Consider the following 25,455-nt stretch of genomic DNA (forward strand, 5'->3'; position numbering starts at 1 on the left):
GTTAAGCTGTGCTTAAAGCTGTTGTCCTATGAGCCGCCTATCACGCAAGCTGTTGACTCTCAGAAACTTGTCTTCTGATTTTGTTGTGGCTTTGGGTCTGCCAGACCTCTTCCTGTCAGAGTTTCCTCCAGTTTCCAATATACTACTTCCTGCAGTGCAATATTGTCCAAATAATGCTTCAGAGGGTGTAATAACAGTCTGTTCCAATACTGCTTTTATACAGACAGGGGGTTTGTAATCAAGTAATCAGCAGAGGTTGGGACACCTGTAGGAATTGTTTGCATCAACTTTCAAGGCTTAATTTACTTACATTGCTGCAGAACAGCTGTAAGTTGTTAACCCACTACTTGTTCCCTGAAGAAGGCCTTTTTTTTTTACAATATAACTGTGCAATTTACATTATTTTCCCGTTTTTGCGAACCTCAACATTTTTTTTTAACCTCGAGCAGTTTACTGCTTACCTTTGTACCATTTCAGGTCATTCACTGGACAATAAATTGCGTAAATTTCAATGAAAACTGGAAAAATTGAGGTGTTCTAAAGCTTTTGACCGGTAGTGTACATATATATACACACATACATACATACATAAACACAATCGTTTAAATACATTTTTTCCCTCATCAATCTACACTCAATACCCCATAATGACAAAGAGAAAACAGGATTTTAGAAAGTTTTGCAAATTTATTAAAAAGAAAAAACTGAAATATCACATTTACATAAGTATTCAGACCCTTTGCTATGACACTTGAAATTTAGCTCAGGTGCCTCCCATTTCTCTTGATCATCTTTGAGATGTTTCTACACCTTGATTGGAGTCCACCTGTGGTAAATTCAATTGATTGGACATGATTTGGAAACACACACACCTGTCTATATAAGGTCTCACAGCTGACAATGCATATCAGAGCAAAAACCAAGCCATGAGGTCGAAGGAACTGCCTGCAGAGCTCAGAGACAGGAATGTTTCGAGACACAGATCTGGGGAAGCCTACAAAAATATCTCTGCTGCATTGAAGTTTCCCAAGAGCACAGTGGCCTCCATAATTCTTTAATGGAAGAAGTTTGGAACAACAAGGACTCTTCCTAGAGCTGGCCGCCCGGCCAAACTGAGCAATCGGGGGAGAAGGGCCTTGGTAAGAGAGGTGACCAAGAACCCGATGGTCACTCTGGCTGAGCTCCAGAGATCCTGTGTGGAGATGGGAGAAACTTGAAAGCACATAGAATCTTGTTTCTCACAGTCTGAGAGTCCTTTAGGTGCTTTTTTGCAAACTCCAACCGGGCTTTCATGTGTCTTTCACTGAGGAGAGGCTTCCGTCTGGCCACTCTGCCATAAAGCCCACATCGGTGGAGTGTTGCAGTGATGGTTGTCCTTCTGGAAGTTTCTCCCATCTCCACACAGGATCTCTGCAGCTCAGCCAGAGTGACCATCGGGTTCTTGGTCATCTCTCTTACCAAGACCCTTCTCCCCCAATTGCTCAGTATATATATATATATATATATATATATATATATATATATATATATATATATATATATATATATATATATATATATATATATCTGCTCAGTATATATATGCTCAGTATCTGTATATATATATATATATATATATATATATATATATATATATATATATATATATATATATATATATATATATTGGAACCCATCTGTGGATCGGTCCCATCGGCCGATGGGTCTGACCCATCTGTGGATGCACGAGAAATGACAATGCAGACCCATCGGCCGATGGGTCTGCGCCATCTGCGGATGTGTTGTTCACCTTGAAGGAATGTGTTGACAGAATGGTGCTCTTCAATCAGGTACACAGTCATTGGAATTACATGTGGTAGTAATTTAACAGAGATGATTTTTAAATGTTTTATTTAACTTTTATTTTTAAAATTTAAATTTTATTTTTTTATTTAATTTAAATTTTATTTTATTTAATTTAATATAAAGGAATTTAACATTCCCCTCCGCCATTATCAGAAGAACACCTAATGTTTTGTATGAATGTTGAGTATGTTATGTAAAGCTTTACTAAAACTGCCATGTATTTGTTAATTACAAAATGTATTGACAAAATGTATAAATAGATGGGTAGAAATAGATAATAAAACATTTAAAAATCATCTCTGTTAAATTCCTACCACATGTAATTCCAATGACTGTGTACCTGATTGAAGAGCACCATTCTGTCAACACATTCCTTCAAGGTGAACAACACATCCGCAGATGGCGCAGACCCATCGGCCGATGGGTCTGCATTGTCATTTCTCGTGCATCCACAGATGGGTCAGACCCATCGGCCGATGGGACCGATCCACAGATGGGTTCCAACATATATATATATATACAGAATACTTTGTGAATGCACTGTAAAGAATATATATATATATATTCTTTATACATGGTCTTGACTTGTAGAAGGATACTTAAGCAACATTTTGTTGGGGTGTGGGTGATTTAACGGGTGTAGAATATATCATGGCTTTGGATGGGGGATGACACATCCTCTTCCTCTTCCTCTTTCTCTTTCTCTTTCTCTTTCTCTCTAACTCTGTCATGGCCCTAACTTCGTGAAGGTGGTGGTACACCATCCTGGATATGGGGGGTATCTGTGTCGCTCCTGGTTGATCGATTGGTTGTCTCTGTGTTGCGGGCTTGTTCGAGAGAACTTTCCAGTGCTTTTCAACAACAACCACAACAAAAACACCAAGAACACTTCAGCCACACTTAATTTCCCACAGGAGTAAAAATCCATTGTTCCTCTTGTATCTCAACACAGAAATGTACTCACTTTCACAAAGATGAGTGTTCTGATGTATCATTTTTAGAATATTGACTTGCATTACTATAAACAATTAGATCATTAAGTTTAATCACTTGAAGAAACATGAACTATGGGTATGCAAAGAGGATTCAATCCAACTATGATGTTTCATGAAAAAAAAACAGGTAATCGATCGATAGGTTTTACTCATTGGCATGTGAATGTTTTTGAAACAATAATATAATTCATTTCTTCAGCTATGATACTTTTTCTACTTGTGCCATTTTTAACCCTTGCCCTGCTTGATTCACTCTCCGAGACGTCTTTCAGGGGTCGCAGGATAGCACATCGTAATGGTTTTGTCAAGGTGTTGCTGTTGGTTGGAGAACAAATAATTAGCAATAATAAAGAACAGTTTTGTCATCATGAATAGTGTTTCATGGACTGGCCATTCTATCAATAGTTAATTACACCAGGACTACCAGGACTTCGCATTCCCATCCACCAAAAAAGAAATCTCAATGATAGTCCTCAATGAATTAGCCATAATAGAAGGTGTGACAACTTTCAACCTTGACAACGCCAACAACCCCCCACCCCCAACCACTCCCCATTACCAGTCAGCTGGCACTCATTTTGCCAACCTAGCAAGGATGACAGGCTGAGACAACCCACATGGTGTTAATTCAACGGCACAACAGGGGCTTAAACGTAGGACCCTGAGTTTACAAGCTAGCCACTTTAGCCATTAAGCCAACACCTGGCTTTTCTCATATTGACAACAGGCTGGTAGGATAGGATTGAGGTACACTATGTCCACTCGCCTCCAAGATGTCTCGTCTCAATCGGCAACCCCTGAATCCACCATTTGTTTTAAATTGCTCAATTTAAATCCACTCATCCTTAAGCATTGAGATATCACATGTTTGTACAGGTTGTTTATGTCAACATAATAAGATAATTTAATTCATTATTTTCATCATATCCGTTAAAATATACACGTATTTTTTGCGTGGACACCACCCCACTCATTTTTAAACTTTCCAATCACTTTTTAATTTTTAGTTCACGTGTAATGTAGTTCCGGGGAGCTTATGCGATGCCACGTCATCCGTCCGTCAGTCCGTTAGTCCGTACACATTCTTTTTTATACATGGGCTGAGGCTCATAGTGGAGCACACACACACACACACACACACACACACACACACACACACACACGTGGAGATTGTACCATTTCATTGTGTTTTGCTTCATTCAAATTATGACTTGCTCAAACATATATGCTCTCGTTTTACTTCGCAGAAAGGAGTATAGCCTGAAACCAGTTCAAGCCAGGTCGCTAAAGAGAAAAAGAAAACAACTTGGAATGTGAGAGAATAATAATTGGAATGTGGCCTGGTTTTCATCATGTGGGAGATGTCCTTGAAGTAAGCTTCTCTGCGCAGTTCTGGTGATAGGACAAGACGAGGGGGCAGTTGTTCAACTTCCCCCTTTCTCCGAAATTGCTCAACATTTCTGGGAATAGCTATGACAAATATCTTGCCTTAATGTATATAAGACTTGCCTTTTGCTGAGTTACTTTAGAGTGTTTTGAGAATCCTCCAGACACCTTTGAGTCCTGATCTTTCTCTAACAGTCTCCACGATCGTGTTGGTTCTTCAATAAAATTATTTTACTCTTTCATCAGGATGGACCTTGAATCGATTCACAAACATACACACACACACACACACACACACACACACACACACACACACACACACACACACACACACACACACACACACACACACACACACACACACACACACACACAGACATACTGATGAGACAAACACTTAACACAGCCACTGAGCTGGGGGGAAGTGCCATCATGACGTCACTTCCCAGGATGCTACAGGTACCAGTGACGTCATTACAATGGCGCTACTTTCTCACTGTACTCAGCGTGGCATTTCGTCAAGAGGAGTTTCATCCTCTCCATGGATTCCATCTAATGGGGATTGTCCGTGCTCTACTTTTTAAGCAAGGAAGCAGCACGCACCATTTTAATGTCTTTGGTATGACTTAAACAGGTCCAAACTGGATGGATGTATTTTTGGAGACGCAATCTCCTTACTGGATGGCCTTTGGCTTCCTGCAGGAGCTCATCCACCCTTTATCAGGTGTTGTTTTTGGTCCTGGTAGGTGTCACAGTCACCCTCCCCACGAGCAAAGCCAGTGAGGGGTGTCAGTTTAGTTGCTGACAACCCGACCATGCGGCAGGTAGCATTGGGTTACATGTTACCAGTGGCAGTCCCAAAAGACTGACCTGACTGAAAACTTGTCCTGGGATTGTGTTTGTTTTAAGTCTTATGATTTTGTTAGTATGATTCTACGTGCTGCCCTGTCTCCTAGCAACCATTGAAATTGGTTTAAAATACGGTGACACTGCTTAAAAGGATTGACAATGTAAATAAGGACCTGGTGGGCTATCGTACCTGTGTGGATGCCAGATTGCGCCAGCGGATAAAGGAATGGGGACTTTTGAAGCACTAGGGTGGTGGTTTGGCAGAGGAGGTAAAAGAGTTGGAAGCCCGGGTAACAGAACAGAAGTGGGTGTTTATCGACAAAGGCCTGTGGGGGCCAAAATTTAATGGGGAAAGGATGGATGAGATGTTGCAGGAGCAGGTGAACACTTGGACAATACCATCAAGGGAGAGTTTGTTCAAGTCCAACAGAGACTGCTAGATGAGGTGAGTCGGTCCGTTAAGCCAGGGGACCCTCGCCACGAGCCACATTTGGGCACCGGAGGCTCCGAAATTGAATACCCAGCTTGGGGGTGTTTTGGCCCTAGGTTGGATTCGGACATGGAGGAGTCGGGGAAAGGAGCTTCAGGAAAAACCATCCCCCTTGTATATTTTGACGGGTCAGGGAATTTAGAGGCTTTTCTGATGCAATTTGAATATGTGTCCCAGCTCAATTGTTGGGGGGAGCGGGAATGCAAAGGGAATCTGCTGGCAACACTGCGGGGGCCAGCCGCAGACGTCTTAAATGAGATCCCAGAGAGAATATTGACCAGTAAGGGCATTTACAACACCTTGAACCATAGGTTTGGTACGGGTGCAAGGTGCAACCTGGTCCTGGTGCAGCTGCTGCATTGCAAATTAAAACCTAGTGAAACGCTGCAGGAGCTGGCCCAGGATATTTTCCAATCTGTGTGAATTGCATATAGGGACCTACCAGCACAGGCGTAGGACAAGCTGCCCATAGAGAAATTTATGGCAGCTCTTCCTGACCCCGATATCCGAACTTTGGTGGAGTTGCAGGATCCGGCCACGGTGCACTGAGCAGCTGAGTGCGCAGTGATACTGACCATTTTAAGGAAGTTAAACCACGCACCAGAGAGGTCACCTGTGTCGGGACGACAGGTGGAGGTACGGGATCAGGAAGAGAAGCAGGAAGAATCGGGCATTACCCGAATGCTAAGGGGGATTAGCCGGCAGCTGTCAAATTTGACAAGGGGTAAATTTGCAGAGGGTGAGTCACAGTGGTGTGGTTTGGGTTCACCATCAGGGCGGCCCGATCTTCGTCGTGTTGGCCCGAGAGTAAGGTGTGCTCCGGCAGGGGTTCCGACTGGTCCATTCATGGGGACTTGCTTTAGGTGTGGGAGAAGAGGACACTCGCAGCGGTATTGTCGGAACCACCTAGGCACCATCCTCCCATCAGGCTTCACAGCCCAGAGAGGAGAGGACCTCCGGAAGGACCACAGAATCCGGGGAGCGGGTCACCGCCTCGGGCTGGTCAGGCCACTGTAAGCTGTTTGGGAAACTATAACGAGCTGAGCATGCGAGTGTGTGCCATGTGTGCTATACGAGTATAACGAGCCATGCTCGGCTCGCAAGTATGTGGAGAAGCGCCCTTATTTGGTGAAAGTAGTAAATTGTGGAAAAATTGGCACGGGTAATTTGAGGGTTAGAAGCAAAATTGAGGGTGAATTTTGTGAAGCTATGGTGGACACTTGGGTTAGTGAAACCATCATTAATCCAATCCTGTTAGACCAAAGTGTTGGAGGCTGAGACAAAATTGATAGGTTAGCAGGACACAGCCTTCAACTGGCTACGGGGTGATGGCTCTAATATTGGGCCGCGGGGTTGAAGGGATGGAGTTGGGCAGTCCGGAGGTCAATGTGGTTGTATGGGTAGCCAGGGTGTGCGACCAATGTCTTCTGGGATTGAGTTTCCTGGTGGAACACGACTGTCAACTAGACCTTGGGCGAGGTCACATGTGGTTCGGTACCGAGAGGCTGAAGTTGGTTGGGATGGTGGATGACGAGGAGGTGCAGGGGACGTGGCTGGAGGTGTCACGCACTGTGGCCATGCCTCCCAGGTTTGAGTCCATGGTAATGGTGGAGTTGGCAGCAGGTGCTCACGACATTGGCCAGCTTGGGCTATTGGGGTCGTGGTCCTCACATGGGGCTGAAGGATTGATGGTGGGCTGCACCCTCGTGGACACTCATCCATCAACAATGTTGATGAATAACTATGTTGGCAGTTCGGCTGTTCAACTTGTCCGATAGCCCTCGCACGGTAAGGGGCGAAGCTGTCGTAACCAAGTGTAGTAGTGTAGTAGAGTTGTAGTAGTAGGAGAAATTTATCGGCCTGAGGGAGAGCAGGACATGATGACACGCTCTCAAGAGGGCCTAACATCGAAGCAGGTAGAGACATTGCACAATTTGGTTGGTAAGAACTTGGATGTTTTCTCTCTCTCTCCCGAGGATTTTGGACGCACGAGCCTCGTCAGGCATCAAATTAAGCCTGGTGGGGCTCGGCCAGTTCGCCAACTGCCATGGCGGCTCCCTTTCGCTAAGAAAGAGGAGGCAGAAGAACAAGTGAGAAAATTAGAAAAAGCCGGAATTATTGAGCCCTCGTTGAGTCATAGTGGGCTGGTGTCACCCATTGTGCTGGTGAAAAAGAAGGGTGGGACCACTCGGTTCTGTGTGGATTATCGCCAACTCAATCATGTGACACTCAAAGACTCATATCCCCTACCAAGGATTGATGGGGAATTTTTTACAAAGAGGACAAATTTTACCTCCTCTGCCAAACCACCACGCTGGTGCTTTAAAAGTCCCCATTCCTCTATCTGCTGGTGCATTCTGACATCCACACAGGTGCGATAGCCTTCCAGGTACTCATTTACTTTGTCAAGCCTTTTATTTGTTGACCCAATTTTGTCACTATTTGGCTATTTGTAAAAACAGTTCGGCTAAAATATGTCCTGTCATAAAAAAATGTCCTGTCACCAGCGATTAAGGCAGCTGCATGATGAATAGCCGAACAGTATTTACTCCCGAGTAAATTTTTTCAGTGATTCTTCACCTATAAGTGATGGGGCTAAAACCGATATTTCGTACGATATCTCAAAAAGTTGTAGATGGATTCGGACGAAACTTGGTGGACATTGTACTTGGTGGACTTGGTGGTGGTGGTGGTGGGTTTGTGACAAGGAATAATTGCTTCAATTTTGGTAAATATTCGAATCCGAATCTGGATCCAAGAATTTTTAAAAGTAATTTGTTACTGTGATGGGGCTAAAACCGATATATAGCACGATATTAAAAAAGTTATGCATGGATTCGGACGAAACTTGGTGAATGAGTTGGTGAGGTGACGAGAACAATTGCGATTAGATTTTGGTTCGGGTTCGAATCTAGATCCGACCTATCAGTGGGGTCGACACAAAGCGTAAACCATTGAGCCTGGCGGAGGTATGCATTTTACCAAGTGCCGTTCTAGTTGTTATTAGTCCCCTACCGGTGTACACCAGAGGGGACTATAGGTTTGCACGCCGTACCTCCGTCTGTCCGTCCGTCAGTCCGTCAGTATGTCAGTCCGTCACGCAAAGAACAGTTTTCCAGACTTTTTTTTTCTAAACGCTTAATGCTAATGATTTCAAACTTGGCACAGGGTTTCCTCATGATAGGTTACAGATCAAGTTCGAACTTCACGACGTTTCGATCATTTTTGACAAAGTTATGGCACTTTGAACTTTGGGAATTCTGATATTTCTGATGCGCCTTAACTCAGTGCCATTTGAAGTTTTAATTTCCTTTAAAAAAGATTTTCTCTGCAATAATAGGACCGATTGAGATCAAATTTTCACCGTAGGGGGACTCGGTCTGTGGAATATTTTAATGGTAATTATGACGTCACAGGTCATGTGGTTCGGCCGCCATATTGTTTTCCGTGAAAACACGAAAACTCCTTTTTCTCTGCAACGGCTGAACAGATTGAGGCCAAACTTTGCAGGCGGAATCGCATACCCATGACGAACAAAAAAGTCAGCGAGCATGATGTCATGCATCACATGGTTTCAGAGTTATGATCTTTTTAAGCATGAACCTTTAAAACCAAACTCCTCCCTCATTTTTGATTCAATCGAGGGGAAACTTCACAGATCTGTTCAGCATGTCAGTCTACTAAAATGTCCTTTTGGAATTTGCGATAGGTCACGTGGTTTGGCAGATGTCGTTAATTCAACGAAAAATTTTTTTTAAATGGATATCTCTTGAATGGATATCTATCTCATGTGTCTCAGCATACCTCAGATCAAGTTTTAAAACCAGCATCAACCATGCATAAATTTGCATATTCGATCATTTTTGACAAAGTTATGGCACTTTGAACTTTGGTCGGGGACATGTATTGCAGCGCAATGCTCAGAATGCTTGGTGAGAATGTTTCATTCTGATTTCTTCATTCTGGTATCCTTCCCCTGTGCCATTTTCTTTTATTAAATACACTTTGTCCCGGGGTGGATTCCACTTGTTCTGGCTGCTTCGTTTGGCAGTTTAGCGTAGTCGCAGTGGAGTTGGTGTGTGGGTGAAACCGTGGAGAGTGAAGGGTGTTGTGAATGCATGGTGAATGATCAGTAATTGATGTTGTAAAACAAATGATCTTTTCACCATTTTATTTCATTGTAGTTTATCTTTTCACCATTTTATTCCATGCTGAATCTTCCAGTTTCACTCTCAGCTTTCTGTGTTCTTCCATTTCTCCGCAGCTTTACCAGCATCCAGATGATGAATCCCAGGAGAGCTCCACAACCCAGCAGCATTATTATGAATGAGATAAAGAGATGCAAAAAGCACTTGCGGAGACCTTAAGAACAAATACCGAGAAGAAACAAAGCAAATTAAGTATTTTCATTAATTACTCATTTTCTTATCAATCACATGTTGTTGTTAATATTGATATTGATCTGCCAGTCCAGGCTTTCTATCAAAATGGATCCCAACCAATAGCTCTCTCACTGCAGATCAAATGCACTTTGTCCTTCGGAGGGAACATTTGATGGATTATTGTCAAAATATTTGTTTCATTTCAGGCAATAAATTATTCAAGGCTTGGATTAATCTTACTATAATTCACCAAATGTCCGTCTGTCTGTCCGTTCCCAGATACCGCAAAAACAGCTGAACCAATCGCAACGATATTTTGGGTGGGTAATCCTGGAACCCCCTGGAATAAAATAGGCTATATTAGTTTTCCAATTTTTCCAATTTTCCAGTTTTTCCAAACACGATGGAATAATATTTACCGATATGAACAGTGATGTGGCTTTTGTTGAAATTCTACAAATACTGTTTAGATTTTGATGAGAATTATGAACCTGCCGCGAATGTGGAAGTGGACAGATGACGGCAATGCGCGGGTTTGCTAATATCCAAATACAACCGTCATTCAATCATAATGTTAAATTGTTAAACGTTAATCGTGTTAATCGTTTTGTTAAAGTATCAATTAATGATTGGAATTGAGTGAATACAATTACGATTTTGAATTCGTAATTGTGTTCACCCAACCGTACGGAACTTCACATCAGGATTTAAATATTTGTTCATGTCACGAATGTTGTTAAATGTTAATTTTTTATATTAATGCTATTTAATTTGTGATTGGAGTTATGCTGTTTGGAATGAAAAAAAGAGATATAGAGTTCAAGTGAATAATGACGGAATGCCGTGATGGTTTCTACTTTCTAAACGTGAAATTCGTGGATCACCATATGCAGATTCGCCATTGACTGTGTATGGAACAAACGTACCTGTTTGTTTGCGAACGGGTATGTTTTTCATGGAAGTCGTTCACGAACTTGCTGTCCATGTCTGACGTGCGACTGAAGGTGCTACAGGAATGTGGAATTTATTGGTTTCATGCTTTAGCATTTGCCGTTTCTGCATTGTCTGTTTGCCTCTGGCCTCCCACCCGTGCGTAGCACGGGTACCTCACTAGTGCTTGTAATTGAGCTTACATATTGATAATGGTTTTGAAACAATGTCTTAAACAATGTATAATACAATTAAAATGCTGCTAAGCTCTTCAAAGGCATCTCGATACAGACATTTTCACCATGAAAACTTTCAGAGGAGAGCAGGATGAGTTAGATGCTCGTGAGATGACTTAACTTGCTGAAGGACAACTAGCAGACAGTTCAAGATCTGAGGTGTGGACGCTATGTCGATAGAGCAGATAGACCATGATGCAAACACTTGCTAGCTCCAGTGAAGGCCTGCAGATCAGGCACTTCAGCAATATGGAGGACCTGTGCACATCGATTGTGATGTTCTACTGAAGAAGAGTCACCAAATTCTGATCATGATCAATGCTCCACTCAATAAGACCCCCACTCCACTGCCCTGTTATACTCCCAATGAGGCCTACCATCCCATCCTTGAAATGTTTGGTCACGATCAATAAAATGGTTAATTTGATTACACTACCCCCTATTCCAACCCACCCTTAAATCTCAAATTATATTACAACCAAAGAACTTCATTTTTTCCCCCATCAATAACCCCCCTCGGGGCCCACACTATCCCTTCCAAGTTTTGTGGTGTTCACTCAATTATTTATTTTACACACACACACATAAACACACACACACACACAGAGACACACACACACACACAGAGACACACACACACACAGACACACATATACACACACACACTCACACACACTCACACACACATACACACACACACACACACACAAACACACACACACGCTGACGAGACAAACACTTAACACAGCCACTGAGCTTGGGGGATGTGCCGTCACTACCGTCACTTCCCGAGACACTCTGGGTACCAGTGACGTCATAACAATGGCGCCTATTCTCTGTGGGAAATTTCCTCAAGAGGAATTTCCTCCTCTCCATGGATGCCAACCGATGGGGATTGTCCGTGCTCTGTCTTTTTCAAGCAAGGAAGCAGCAAGTACCATTTTTAAAGTCTTTGGTATAACTTGAACCAGTCCAAACTGGATGGGTGTTTCGACTCCTGTTTTGAGTTACAGAGAACCCTTTTTTTTACCATAAATCCCCTATGATGCAAGCCAGGTTTGGTAGCACTGCGTGCCACAGGGATATTTATCTACGTGTTAGAGATAAATATCCCTGACATAGATATTTATCTACCCCCTCCCCAAAATTCCACCCCTGCATAAAATTACCTCTCTATTTACCGTGCGCTCGCAAAGCGAAAGCAGGGTTAAGCATTCGGGTACGTACGTGCATGCCTGCATTTTAAAAATTCATTTTCACGTCAACCGTTGGTCCGATTGACATGAAATTTTCACGATGGGAGGGCCTCCTCCTGTAGAATATTGTAGTGAATATTATGACGTCACAGGTCACGTGGTACTGGCGCCATCTTGGAAAAACCAAAAATATTTGCACCTCTATATCTCAAAAACTGCTGCACAGAAATAATTGAGACAGGTCTCATTGGAAAGAACTCTCCAGGCGGAATAAAATATGTGAATGGTGATGTCATAGGTGCCGCCGTTATGACGTCATAATTCGACAAATAAACAACTTTATCCGATCAGGATGAAATTTCTTGAGCATCTTCTCGGTATAAATTGATGCGGAAATAAAATTATAATGACGTCGTAGGTCACGCGGTTCGGCCGCCATATTGTTTTGAGTGAAGAGCCTTAAAAACCACTACAATCCAATTTTCTCCAAATCGACTGAACAGATGGAGGCCAAACTTTGCAGGCAGGATCGCATACCCATGACGAACAAAAAGGCCCGAGAGCATGACATCATGCATCACATGGTTTTGGAGTTATGACGTTTATAAGCATAAACTTTTAAAACCTAGTTCCTCCCTCATTTTTTATCCTATCGAGGGGAAACTTCACAGATGTGTTCAGCATATCATTCCACTAAAATGTTCTTTTGGAATTTGCGATAGGTGACGGTGTTTGGCAGATATAAATAATTAAACGAAAATATTTAAAAAATTATAACTATTGAACCACTTCATTGATTGACGTGAAACTTTATATTATAGTGGAGGTAATGAAGTTTAACAAGTTTGCGAAATTTCAAGATGATTGGATGTATGGTCTGGAAGCTGGAAGTTGCTATTTTGTGAAGAAGAAGAGTCTTCTAGAGTGGGCATGGAATTAATTATCACACTGCACATGACACGCAGGCAAAGTATGGAGCGACCTCACAGGGTCATTTTGACCGGAAATAAAATTCTGATTTCAGATTTGTCAATCGCTGAGGTATATTAACACATGACCAAAACAGATTTGGTGAAATTCAGACGATTTTTGACAAAAATATAACATTTGTGTCTGCATTTCAGTAAAGTAAAGTGTGTGATGTGTCAGCATTTTAAAAAATTGAAACGTGGCTCATTGTAAATAACTCCATATGGGGAATAGGTGTTGTTAACGATGATGTAATTGGTGCCATAATTATGACGTCATAATTCGACAGGGACAATGCTGAGTCTGATCAGTTTGAAATTTATTGAGCATGATCTATGCAACAATTATTTAGAGAATATAAATTGATGATGTCATCGCTCACGTGGTCTGGCAGCCATATTGAATCAAAAAAAAAAGAAACGTTCAAAAATAGAAGAGTTGGCTCACACCAAGTTGACTGCACAGGGTAAGTATTCTATGAATACCATCTAGTTTACTATCTTTTCAACCCCATTATGCATGCTAAATTTGATTGTGATGACTTAAGCGTTACAAATATTTACTCCCTCCACCCCCACTCCCACCCTGCCTATAAAAGGCTGGAGTTTCTCAATATAGTGTGTTGGGCCTTGTCTTGTTCCTCGTTCAAATGACCTCTCCAATGCACTGGAAAACCCTATCTTCCCTTTTTCAGATGACTTCCTATCGTGCCGTATAATACTCTCTATAATACCCTCTCCCAATGCGAGTGGACTACAGCTGCCTCACTCTCTTCTGATCTGACATTGAAATTGAGTGAAATGTCCTTCTATCCTGGAAATGTTGCTGTCTCACCCTGTTGCTCTGTAAGGATTGCGAAACTAACCGAACTGCCTATTTCCATGGGCCGGCATTAGAAGATGTTTAGTCTCTTGAAGATTTGTGCCTCACCATCAGCGATGACCTATGGGCCAACTACATAGTAAAGATGGCCTAAAAAGCGAGCAGCAAACTGGTCATCCTCCATCGATCCACGTCTTTCCTTGGAAAATGAGAGCTAACACCGTTTACAAGGCCTTTGACAGTCTTCATGTAACAAAGGAGTTGAGGTGTTTCAGTGTTTCCTCCATTTTCTCTCTCTTTTCCTGTCCTGTTGTGCCAATTGTTGCCCCGCGAACACGCTGTCATTTTAACCTTGCTTTTGCATCAGCTTTTCTCTCTTCTGTACACAAAAACGAACCTTTATTTCCCCACCAATAATGTTTTTTGAGCAATGCACCAATGCAATGATCAGGTACATACGTCACTTGTCACACCCAAAATGGAGGTATGATCCAGCTGTACTCATCCTTTTTACAGTGATTAATTGCATCGGGATAATTTTTCAGGAGAGCGGGAAAACAACATCTGTCCAACCTCAAGATTGAACATTCAAAGTAATCTCCCTCCTCCAAAATCTGGTGGCAGGTTGTTAAGTCTGTCTGTGGAGTTGTTAGGGTTAGGGTTAGGTTAGGGAGTAGAAGCAAGCAGTTGAATACAAGCAAGCAGTTGAATACAAACAAGCAGTTGCATACAATTAAGCAGTTGAACACAAACAAGCAGTTGCATACAAGCAAGGAGCGGATGCATACAAACATTTACGTGGATGCATACAAGCAAGCAGTTGCATACAAGCAAGCAGTTGCATACAAGCAAGCAGTTGAATACAAACAAGCAGTTGCATACAAGCAAGCAGTTGAATACAAACAAGCAGTTGCATACAAGCAAGCAGTTGCATACAAGCAAGCAGTTGCATACAAGCAAGCAGTTGCATACAAACAAGTAAGCGGATGCATACAAGCAAGCAGTTGCATACAAGCAAGTAGTTGCATACAAGCAAGCAGTTGCATACAAGCAAGCAGTTGCATGCAAACAAGCAGTTGCATACAAGCAAGCAGTTGCATACAAACAAGCAGTTGCATACAAGCAAGCAGTTGCATACAAGCAAGCAGTTGCATACAAGCAAGCAGTTGAATACAAACCAGCAGTTGCATACATGCAAGCAGTTGCATACAAGCAAGCAGTTGCATGCAAGCAAGCAGTTGCATACAAACAAGCAGTTGCATACAAGCAAGCAGTTGCATACAAGTAAGCAGTTGCATACAAACAAGCAGTTGCATACAAGCAAGCAGTTGCACACAAACAAGTAAGTGGATGCATACAACAAGCAAGCAGTTGAATACAAGCAAGCGGTTGCACACAACAAATAAGTGGTTGCATAAAACAAGCAAGCGGTTGCATACAAGCAAGTGGTTGCATACAACAAGCAAGTGGTTGCATCCAAACAAGCGGTTGCATACAACAAATAAGTGGTTGCATAAAACAAGCAAGCGGTTGCATACAAGCATGTGGTTGCATACAACAAGTAAGCGGTTGCATACAAGCAAGTGGTTGCATACAACAAATAAGCGGTTGCATACAACAAGCAAGCGGTTGCATACAAGCAAGTGGTTGCATACAACAAATAAGCGGTTGCATACAACAAGCAAGCAGTTGCATACAAGCAAGCAGTTGCATACAAGCAAGCAGTTGCATACAAACAAGTAAGCGGATGCATACAAGCAAGCGGTTGCATACAACAAGCAAGCAGTTGAATACAAGCAAGCGGTTGCATACAACAAGAAACTGGTTGCATAAAACAAGCAAGCGGTTGCATATAAGCAAGTGGTTGCATACAACAAGCAAGCGGTTGCATACAAGCAAGCGGTTGCATATAACAAATAAGCGGTTGCATAAAACAAGCAAGCGGTTGCATACAAGCAGGTTGTTGCATTCAACAAGCAAGCAGTTGCAGACAAGCAAGTGGTTGCATACAAAATAAGTGGTTGCATACAAGCAAGTGGTTGCATACAACAAATAAGCGATTGCATAAAACAAGCAAGTGGTTGCATACAAGCAAGTGGTTGCATAAAACAAGCAAGCGGTTGCATACAAGCAAGTGGTTGCATACAACAAATAAGCGGTTGCATAAAGCAAGCAAGCGGTTGCATACAACAAGCAAGCGGTTGCATAAAACAAGCAAGCGGTTGCATACAAGCAAGTGGTTGCATAGAACAAGCAAGCGGTTGCATACAACAAATAAGCGGTTGCATAGAACAAGCAAGCGGTTGCATACAAGCAAGTGGTTGCATAGAACAAGCAAGCGGTTGCACACAACAAGTAAGCGGTTGCACACAACAAGTAAGCGGTTGCACACAACAAGTAAGCGGTTGCACACAACAAGTAAGCGGTTGCACACAACAAGTAAGCGGTTGCACACAACAAGTAAGCGGTTGCACACAACAAGCAAGCGGTTGCACACAACAAGCAAGCGGTTGCACACAACAAGCAAGCGGTTGCACACAACAAGCAAGCGGTTGCACACAACAAGTAAGCGGTTGCACACAACAAGTAAGCGGTTGCACACAACAAGTAAGCGGTTGCACACAACAAGTAAGCGGTTGCACACAACAAGTAAGTGGTTGCACACAACAAGCAAACGGTTGCACACAACAAGCAAACGGTTGCACACAACAAGTAAGCGGTTGCACACAACAAGTAAGCGGTTGCACACAACAAGTAAGCGGTTGCACACAACAAGTAAGCGGTTGCACACAACAAGTAAGCGGTTGCACACAACAAGTAAGCGGTTGCACACAACAAGCAAGCGGTTGCACACAACAAGCAAGCGGTTGCACACAACAAGCAAGCGGTTGCACACAACAAGCAAGCGGTTGCACACAACAAGCAAGCGGTTGCACACAACAAGTAAGCGGTTGCACACAACAAGTAAGCGGTTGCACACAACAAGCAAACGGTTGCACACAACAAGCAAGCGGTTGCACACAACAAGTAGGCAGTTGCACACAACAAGCAAACGGTTGCACACAACAAGTAAACGGTTGCACACAACAAGTAAGCGGTTGCATGGGCTGAGATACAAATGAATGCAGCGGTTGCTTACTCTCAGATGAACTTGGTTTGCTGCTTGTAGGAGTTGGCATGGAGGAAACATCTGTAGGAAACATTTTCCAACCAATAAATACAATGGAGGTTCGGATAACCACAGTAACAACGAAAAGGGCACTCGGTCGAGCGCATACCTCCACCAGGTGGAACAGTTTACATCTTGTATCCCACTGATAGGCCGAATCTGGATTCGGACCTGAACCAAAATCTAATCGGCTTGTTATTGTCACCTGACCAACTCATCCACCAAGTTTATTCATAACTCGTCCTTAACTTTTTTAAATATCATGTTATTTATCACTTTTTGCCCGATCTCCCAATGGTGAAGAATCACTTCAGAAATTAAATAATTCTCGTATCCGAATCCATATTCAGATCTTCACCACAATCGAATCGATTCGGTCTTGTCACACACACAACCTCTCCACCAAGTTTCATCCAAATACATCCTCAACTTTTTGAGATATTGTGCTACATGTCGGTTTTAGCCGCATCTCTCAATGGTGAAGAATCATTTTTATAAATTATCGTAGCCGGATCCGGAACCTCACCAAAATCTAATCATTTCGTCTTTACCACATACACAATATATCTGCGAAATTTCCTCTGAATCCGTCCACAACTTTTTGAGATATCTTGCTCACAGACAGACAGACAGGGTGAAAACATAACCTGCATCCACCTTCGGTGCGGAGGTGACAATTGTGAATGTTCGAGTAATGTGGGCAAGATGTCACCTCCTGCATGTATATAACCTCGTCCGTCATTTCGTTCAGTTTACCCTGTCACTTATCCTCCTTATCTTCCTTATCCTCCTCCTTATCCTTATCCTCCTCCTTATCCTTCTTAAAGCCTCCTTATCCTCCTCATCCTCCTTATCTTCCTTATCCTCCTTATCCTCCTCCTTATCCTCCTCATCCTCCTTATCTTCCTTATCCTCCTTATCCTCCTTATCCTCCTTATCTTCCTTATCTTCCTTATCCTCCTTATCCTCCTTGTCCTCCTTATATTCCTTGTCTTCCTTATCCTCCTTATCCTCCTTATCCTCCTTATCCTCCTTATCTTCCTTATCCTCCTTATCCTCCTTGTCCTCCTTATATTCCTTATCCTCCTTATCTTCCTTGTCCTCTTTATCTTCCTTATCCTAGTTATCCTCCTTATCCTCCTCATCCTCCTCATCTTCCTTATCCTCCTTATCCTCCTCCTTATCCTCCTCCTTATCCTCCTCCTTATCCACCTCCCTATCCTCCTCCTTATCCTCCTTATCCTCCTCATCCTCCTTATCTTCCTTGTCTTCCTTATCCTCCTTATCCTCCTTATCCTCCTTATCCTCCTCATCCTCCTTGTCTTCCTTATCTTCCTTATCTTCCTTATCCTCCTTATCTTCCTTATCCTCCTCATCCTCCTCATCTTCCTTATCCTCCTTATCCTCCTCCTTATCCTCCTCCTTATCCTCCTCCTTATCCACCTCCTTATCCTCCTCCTTATCCTCCTCCTTATCCTCCTCCTTATCCTCCTCCTTATCCACCTCCTTATCCTCCTCCTTATCCTCCTTATCCTCCTCATCCTCCTTGTCTTCCTTATCTTCCTTATCTTCCTTATCCTCCTTATCCTCCTGATCTTCCTTATCCTCCTTATCCTCCTCATCCTCTTTATCTTCCTTATCCTCCTCCTTGTCCTCCTCCTTATCCTTCTCCTTATCCTCCTTATCCTCCTCATCCTCCTTGTCTTCCTTATCTTCCTTATCTTCCTTATCCTCCTTATCCTCCTGATCTTCCTTATCCTCCTTATCCTCCTCATCCTCTTTATCTTCCTTATCCTCCTCCTTGTCCTCCTCCTTATCCTTCTCCTTATCCTCCTTATCCTCCTTATCCTCCTCATCCTCCTTATCTTCCTTATCTTCCTTATCTTCTATTGTCTTCCTTATCCTCCCTATCTTCCTTATCCTCCCTATCTTCCTTATCCTCCTTATCCTCCTTATCCTCCCTATCTTCCTTATCCTCCTTATCCTCCTCATCGTCCTTATCCTCCTTATCCTCCTCCTTATCCTCCTTATCCTCCTTACCTTCCTTATCCTCCTTATCCTCCTCATCACACTACCATCTTTACACCTTCACAAACTTCCCTCAATCCCCTCATCCACACACTTCTCTCACTACCTTTTCTACCATTTCAGCTACTTCCCTCGTGTCGTTCGCCCAATCACCTCCATCCCTTTACAGACTTCACACTCCACACTTCCTCCTTTACCAATTTCATCTCATCCCCCATACATTTTCACCAACTTCCTCCCTCATGCACTTCTCCCTCTATCTATTTGTCCACTCCTCTGTCTACCTGTTCACTCATTCCCACAAATTCATTCACTCATCCATCACATCACTCGTCTTCTTCAAATTTAAATCGATTTCATCACATCTTGTTCACAGTTATCAAGTTAGAACTGAAATCACCTGTTTAATCAAACCAGGTACTGTTTGTTACCTTCATCGTTGTTTTTACTGAACGAATCCACATCCCAGGTTAACCCCACATAACTTACCAACCACCTCCAGCCTGGTTCCTCCACCACAATCTCCATATGGTCCATAACGTGCTCTGATCATGATAACACAGAAATAATCTCCAGAGTCGTGCACGTTGAGCTGGGAAATCTCCAGAGTGAATCTTCTTCTTCTCAGGGTCGAATGTTCTTGTATTTCATGAACAGTTTGATTCGCACGGTTAATGTATTCCTCTGATGCAGATTTTCCAGAGAAAACTGTTTTTCCTGTGAAGCTGTTGGGACAGTGTTTGTACCAGTACACGATGGGATTATCTGTAATGTACACGATGTGTTTATATGTGTAAATGCTCTTCATGGAGACGTCACAGTGGAACTCGGCCCGTCCGTTCACATTGGCAGTGGTTGTGGTTATTGGTTGGGACACAGAGAGATTGGCAGATGATGGTGGTGGCGACCTCGCCATGCAACCACATCGGTCATGATCCAGGGTCTCTGGGGTTGGTGTGGGTCGGGAATGAAGTTAAAATATTATTATATATTTATTCTTCATTAAATTCATTATTTCTATGCGCAATTTAATAAATGTGATGTCATTAACACAACCTTGATGATAAATTATACTTTTTGTGCTGTTAATGTTCAAGTCGAGGATATTTTGTGTTTTAAATGTATTGTGAAATTGTTCAGAAAGACAATCGTGTGTTCCTGAAAAGGGGGTAAATAAAATTATTTACCAACCAATTGGAGGCAGGGAGCGGGGAGGTAGCAGGGGAAGGGGTAAGGGGTGATGAGGGTGGTGGGGCAGGGAGTGTGAGGGGAGGGTGATGAACGTGGTGGGGACAGGGGGTGTGGGAGGGTGATGAACGTGGTGGGGACAGGGGGTGAGGGAGGGTGATGAACGTGGTGGGGACAGGGGGTGTGGGAGGGTGATGAACGTGGTGGGGACAGGGGGTGTGGGAGTGTGATGAACGTGGTGGGGACAGGGGGTGTGGGAGTGTGATGAACGTGGTGGGGACAGGGGGTGTGGGAGGGTGATGAACGTGGTGGGGGCAGGGGGTGTGGGAGGGTGATGAACGTGGTGGGGGCAGGGAGTGTGAGGGGAGGGTGATGAACGTGGTGGGGACAGAGGGTGTGGGAGGGTGATGAACGTGGTGGGGACAGGGGGTGTGGGAGGGTGATGAACGTGGTGGGGACAGGGGGTGTGGGAGGGTGATGAACGGTGAAGGGGACAGGGGGTGGGGGAGGGAGATGAACGTGGTGGGGGCAGGGGGTGTGGGAGGGTGATGAACGTGGTGGGGGCAGGGAGTGTGAGGGGAGGGTGATGAACGTGGTGGGGACAGAGGTGGGGGCAGAGATTGAGGCAGGGTGAAGAAAGTGGGGGGGGGGGGGGGGGTTGTGATGAGTCGGAGCTCCTTTGAATGACCAGACGAATGAATCAGTTCACTATAGACTAATTAATGCAGGATCTCTCATATTTTAAATGTAAGGACATTACGGAGGCTTGTGGAGAGGTTCAAACTTGGTTATCACAGTCCATTCAATGTACATGAAAATAACGATAACTAAAAGTCATTTTTCCTTTGTTGAAGCTCCATCTCTCTTTTGTGCTGACAAAGGATAAACATCAGCTCTCCTTGCTTCCCAAGGTGGTGGCATATAGTTCAATGCAGGTGGTGCTGGTTCCATCAATTGTTCTACCTGTCCACCATGGCATTCATGACCAAGACAAGTTCTTTGTTGTACTTTTCATTCTACTTTGAGCAAATAAAAAATTTACCAAACAATTTCTGGTCATCCCAATTTGTTTATTTTTCATTGTACAAGACTATAAGTTATGAGTCTGGTCTCACATAGAAGAAAAAATAATTAAATAAGGATGGTTGTTGGGTTAAAAATGAAATAATTTAATGAAACTTTCATGGAAAAAAGTCAAAAATGTTTCTTTAATTTCCTCAATATCTGTTGCAATAACACCTTAGGATATGGAATTATGAATTACCTCGTGTAGTAATATCTGAGTTGAAGGTAATGGGCCCTTAATACGATGGTTCTTACCTGTAGGTCGGAAAGTAAAAACGAGCACGAGAAGCAGGTAGATGTCTCCAGCGAAGGAATTCATGACTGTTTCATCCACAACTGTCACTCGGAATGAAACTCTCACTCTGGGAAAGTGAAATACTGCACAGGGAAGTATCGAAGAGTTTTGTTGGAATGAAGATAGAATGAAGGACTAATGAATGGTTCAATGAATGATTGAATGAGAGATTGAATGATGTGGTCGACACAGGTGTTCTTGGATGTTAGTCTGTGTGTGGACAGTGAGCTGAGTCACCACGATAGAGGAAGAGGAAAATGATATTTATCACAGGGAAACAGATGGACGATGACAAACAGTGAAGATTGGATGGTTTGAGGAAGTTTGATGGTTTTGTAAATAGTAAGATGGCGTGTGACGTGGCTTGCCTTGACATATACAGTTTTTGTCTCCCACCCCTCTGACAAGGTCCAGGTCTTGGCTATAGAGATGAAAATTAGCTCTGTCCAACCCACCCATCATCTGTCCACGTAATTTTGTGCACACTGTATTTGAAAAACCAATTTGTATCAGGATGTCGGTAGACTTCCTATGTGGGCATGTCATGTGCACTCCATATTTATAATAAACTAGCAGAAGTACCCGGCGTTGCCAGGTGGGGGAGGGGAGGGGAACGGGGAGGAGGAGGGGAGGGGAGGGGAGGGGGGAGGAAAGGACGGGGGAGGGGAGGGGAGGGGGAGGACTGGGGAGGGGAGGGGAGGGAGCAGTCAGAAGTGGAAGCTCTTTTTACGGATAATTTATATCTCAAAGGGGAGGGGAGGGGGATGAAGTGGAGGGGAGGGGGAGGGGAAGGGGAGGGGAGGAGTCAGAAGTGGAGGCTCTTTTACGGATAATTTATATCTTAAAGGGGAGGGTAGGGGGAGGAAGGGGAGGGGGGGGAAAGGAGAGAGGAGGGGGGTAAGGGGAGGGGAAAGGGAAAGAAGAGGGGGGGGAAGGGGAGGAGGAGTTGAAGGGGAGGGGGGAAGGAGAGGGGAAGGGTGGGGAGAGGGGGAAGGGGAGCAGTCAGAAGTGGCAGCTCTTTTACAGAGAATTTATATCTTAAAGGGGAAGGGAGGGGGGGGGGGAAGGGGAGGGGAGCAGTCAGAAGTGGAGGCTCTTTTACGGATAATTTATATCTTAAAGGGGAGGGGAGGGGAAGGAAGGGGAGGGGGAGGGGGGAGGGGGGAAGGGGGACGGGAGGGGAGGGGTAAGGGGAGGAGAGGGGGGCAAGGGAGGGGGGGGGGAAAGGGGAGTGGGAGTTGAAAGTGAGGGGGTAAGGAGGGGGGAAGGGTGGGGAGAGGGGGAAGGGGAGCAGTCAGAAGTGGAAGCTCTTTTACAGAGAATTTATGTCTTAAAAGGGAGGGGAGCTTGTCACGGAGATGTCTTGCCTCGCCCTCCCCATGTGAACAAAGCATGCCTCCAACGAAGGATGCTTTAATTCAGCACACTAGGCGGGCCTCGTACCAAGCTGCGGTTTTTCGGCGCTCACTGCAACAAATGATCAATCCCCCGTCCCCTGATGGTCACGGATGAACATTATTAAACGATGAACTCTCCATCAAATAGATGACGAAGCCCTCAGCTCCAGAGAGTATTCTCGAAATAATAAGCTACAAATGTCTGAAAACTCGTTGCGAAGGTATGCTATGCTCCTCTCGTAAGTCGGGTTTGTCTTGCACCGATTTATGTTGTTGTAAGAATTGCATGAACTCCACTGAGACTATCACACAACAGCGCTTACAAGGGGATGGAGGTGTGGACATCGACAAGGATGAATATCTTGATGAACAAGCATTCTGAGTATTGCGCTGCAATACATGTCACCTACCAAAGTTCAAAGTGCCATAACTTTGTCAAAAATGATCGAATATGCAAATTTATGCACGGTTGATGCTGGTTTTCAAACTTGATCTGAGGTATGCTGAGACACATGTGTGTCATGCCTCGCCTCGTTGATAAGCCCGCAAGGTCGCTCCGTGGAGCAGCCTGCACGTATTGCACTGTGTGAATGAATGAATGAATGATCGTTTTAAGGCCATTTTCCCCGCTAGAGCGGGGGTTGGCCTTGCGAGCCCCATGACAATCATGATTCCCTGTTTGAGGCAATGTTTTTATGGCCGGATGCCCTTCCTGACGCCAACCCTTGGCCACACTCTTACAATGCACAGGGATATGGTGTACCTATTCTAAATCGGGGTACACACCGTGATCATTCATCCCAGCAAGCTGGTACTCAATTTGCCGACCTCGTTAGGATGGAAGGCTGAGTCAACCCCCCTGGCGTTAATTCAGCGATCGACCGGGATTCGAACCCAGGATCCTAGAATCCCAAGCCGGCACCCTAACCGCTAAGCCAACGCCAGGCTCTGTGTGAATTATATAATTACCAACTCATGGTCTGAGGTACTAGCGATTCAAGAGATATCCTTTTTTTTAAAAACATTTTCCTTTAATTAATGACACCTGCCAAACCATGTCACCTATCGCAAATTCCAAAATGACATTTTAGTAGACTGACATGCTGAACAGATGTGTAAAGTTTCCCCTCGATTGGATCAAAAATTAGGGAGGAGCTCGGTTTTAAAGTTTCATGCTTTAAAACGTCATAACTCTGAAACCATGTGACGCATGACGTCATGCTCGGTGACTTTTTTGTTCGCCATGGGTATGCGATTCTGCCTGCAAAGTTTGGCCTCGATCTGTTCAGCTGTTGCAGAGAAAAAGGGGTTTTTGTGTTTTCACGAAAAACAATATGGCGACCGAACCACGTGACCTGTGACGTCATAATTACCATTAAAATATTCTACAGACCGATTCTCTCATATGGTGAAAAATTGATCTCAATCGGTCCTATTATTGCGGAGAAAATCTTTTTTAAAGGAAATTAAAACTTAAAATGGCACTGAGTTAAGGAGCATCAGAATTATCAGAATCCCCAAAGTTCAAAGTGCCATAACTTTGTCAAAAATGATCGAAACGTCGTGAAGTTCGAACGTGATCTGTAACTTATCATAAGGAAACCATGTGCCAAGATTGAAATCATTAGCATTCAGCGTTTAGAAAAAAAAAGTCCGGAAAACTGTTCTTTGCGTGACGGACTGACGGACTGACGGACTGACGGACGGACGGACGGCGTGCAAACCTATAGTCCCCTCCGCTGTACACCGGTAGGGGACTAATAACTGTTGGGGTGGAATGGGGGTGGAATGTTTTGCCTATGGATTGAATGAGACGGGAAAGCGCACTGACCAAATTTGTCATGTAATATTTAAGTTCTAAGTTTATGTTCTAAGTTTATGGCAATTTCCATTCACTTTGTTATGTTTTGACGTAAATAATGCTACTTGAGCCCGTGTACGTTCAGAATTTTCGCATACATCGAAGCCTGTATCTTTGCGTATTGACACGACGGTGAATAAACTATCATGCGATTTACTTCAGGTGCGTGCCTTATTATTTGTCCCCTACCGGTGTACACCGGAGGGGACTATAGGTTTGCACGCCGTCCCTCCGTCCGTCAGTCCGTCAGTCTGTCAGTCTGTCAGGCCGTCAGTCCGTCATGCAAAGAACAGTTTTCCGGATTTTTTTTCTAAACTCTTAATGCTAATGATTTCAAACTTGGCACATGGTT

General features: G+C 43.7%; 1 protein-coding gene across 1 annotated transcript; it reads right to left on the reverse strand.

The window, feature by feature from the left end:
• Positions 1 to 9,721: 9,721 nt before the first annotated feature.
• Positions 9,722 to 22,080, reverse strand: LOC144890617 (uncharacterized). Its single transcript, XM_078771205.1, has 4 exons — positions 21,806 to 22,080; positions 19,787 to 20,242; positions 17,240 to 17,290; positions 9,722 to 9,927 (listed from the first exon to the last, which is right to left on the reverse strand). Exons 1-4 carry the CDS (start codon positions 21,867 to 21,869, stop codon positions 9,767 to 9,769), a joined length of 732 nt encoding a protein of 243 aa, XP_078627331.1. The 5' UTR covers positions 21,870 to 22,080; the 3' UTR covers positions 9,722 to 9,766.
• Positions 22,081 to 25,455: the final 3,375 nt, after the last annotated feature.

The sequence above is a fragment of the Myxine glutinosa genome, chromosome 1, assembly GCF_964187855.1.
Source record: "Myxine glutinosa chromosome 1, kmMyxGlut1.1, whole genome shotgun sequence".
Lineage (NCBI taxonomy): Eukaryota > Metazoa > Chordata > Myxini > Myxiniformes > Myxinidae > Myxine > Myxine glutinosa.

Bases quoted from the DNA above. Each gene is read 5' to 3' on its own strand.
- LOC144890617 (XM_078771205.1), bottom strand. From the start codon at position 21,869: ATGAATTCCTTCGCTGGAGACATCTACCTGCTTCTCGTGCTCGTTTTT. The intron at 17,291-19,786 runs GTAAGTTATGTG...TGTTTCCTACAG, and splicing joins AACCAGGCTGGAGGTGGTTG to ATGTTTCCTCCATGCCAACT. The intron at 9,928-17,239 runs GTAAGCAACCGC...TTTGTTCTTAAG, and splicing joins CAAACCAAGTTCATCTGAGA to GTCTCCGCAAGTGCTTTTTG.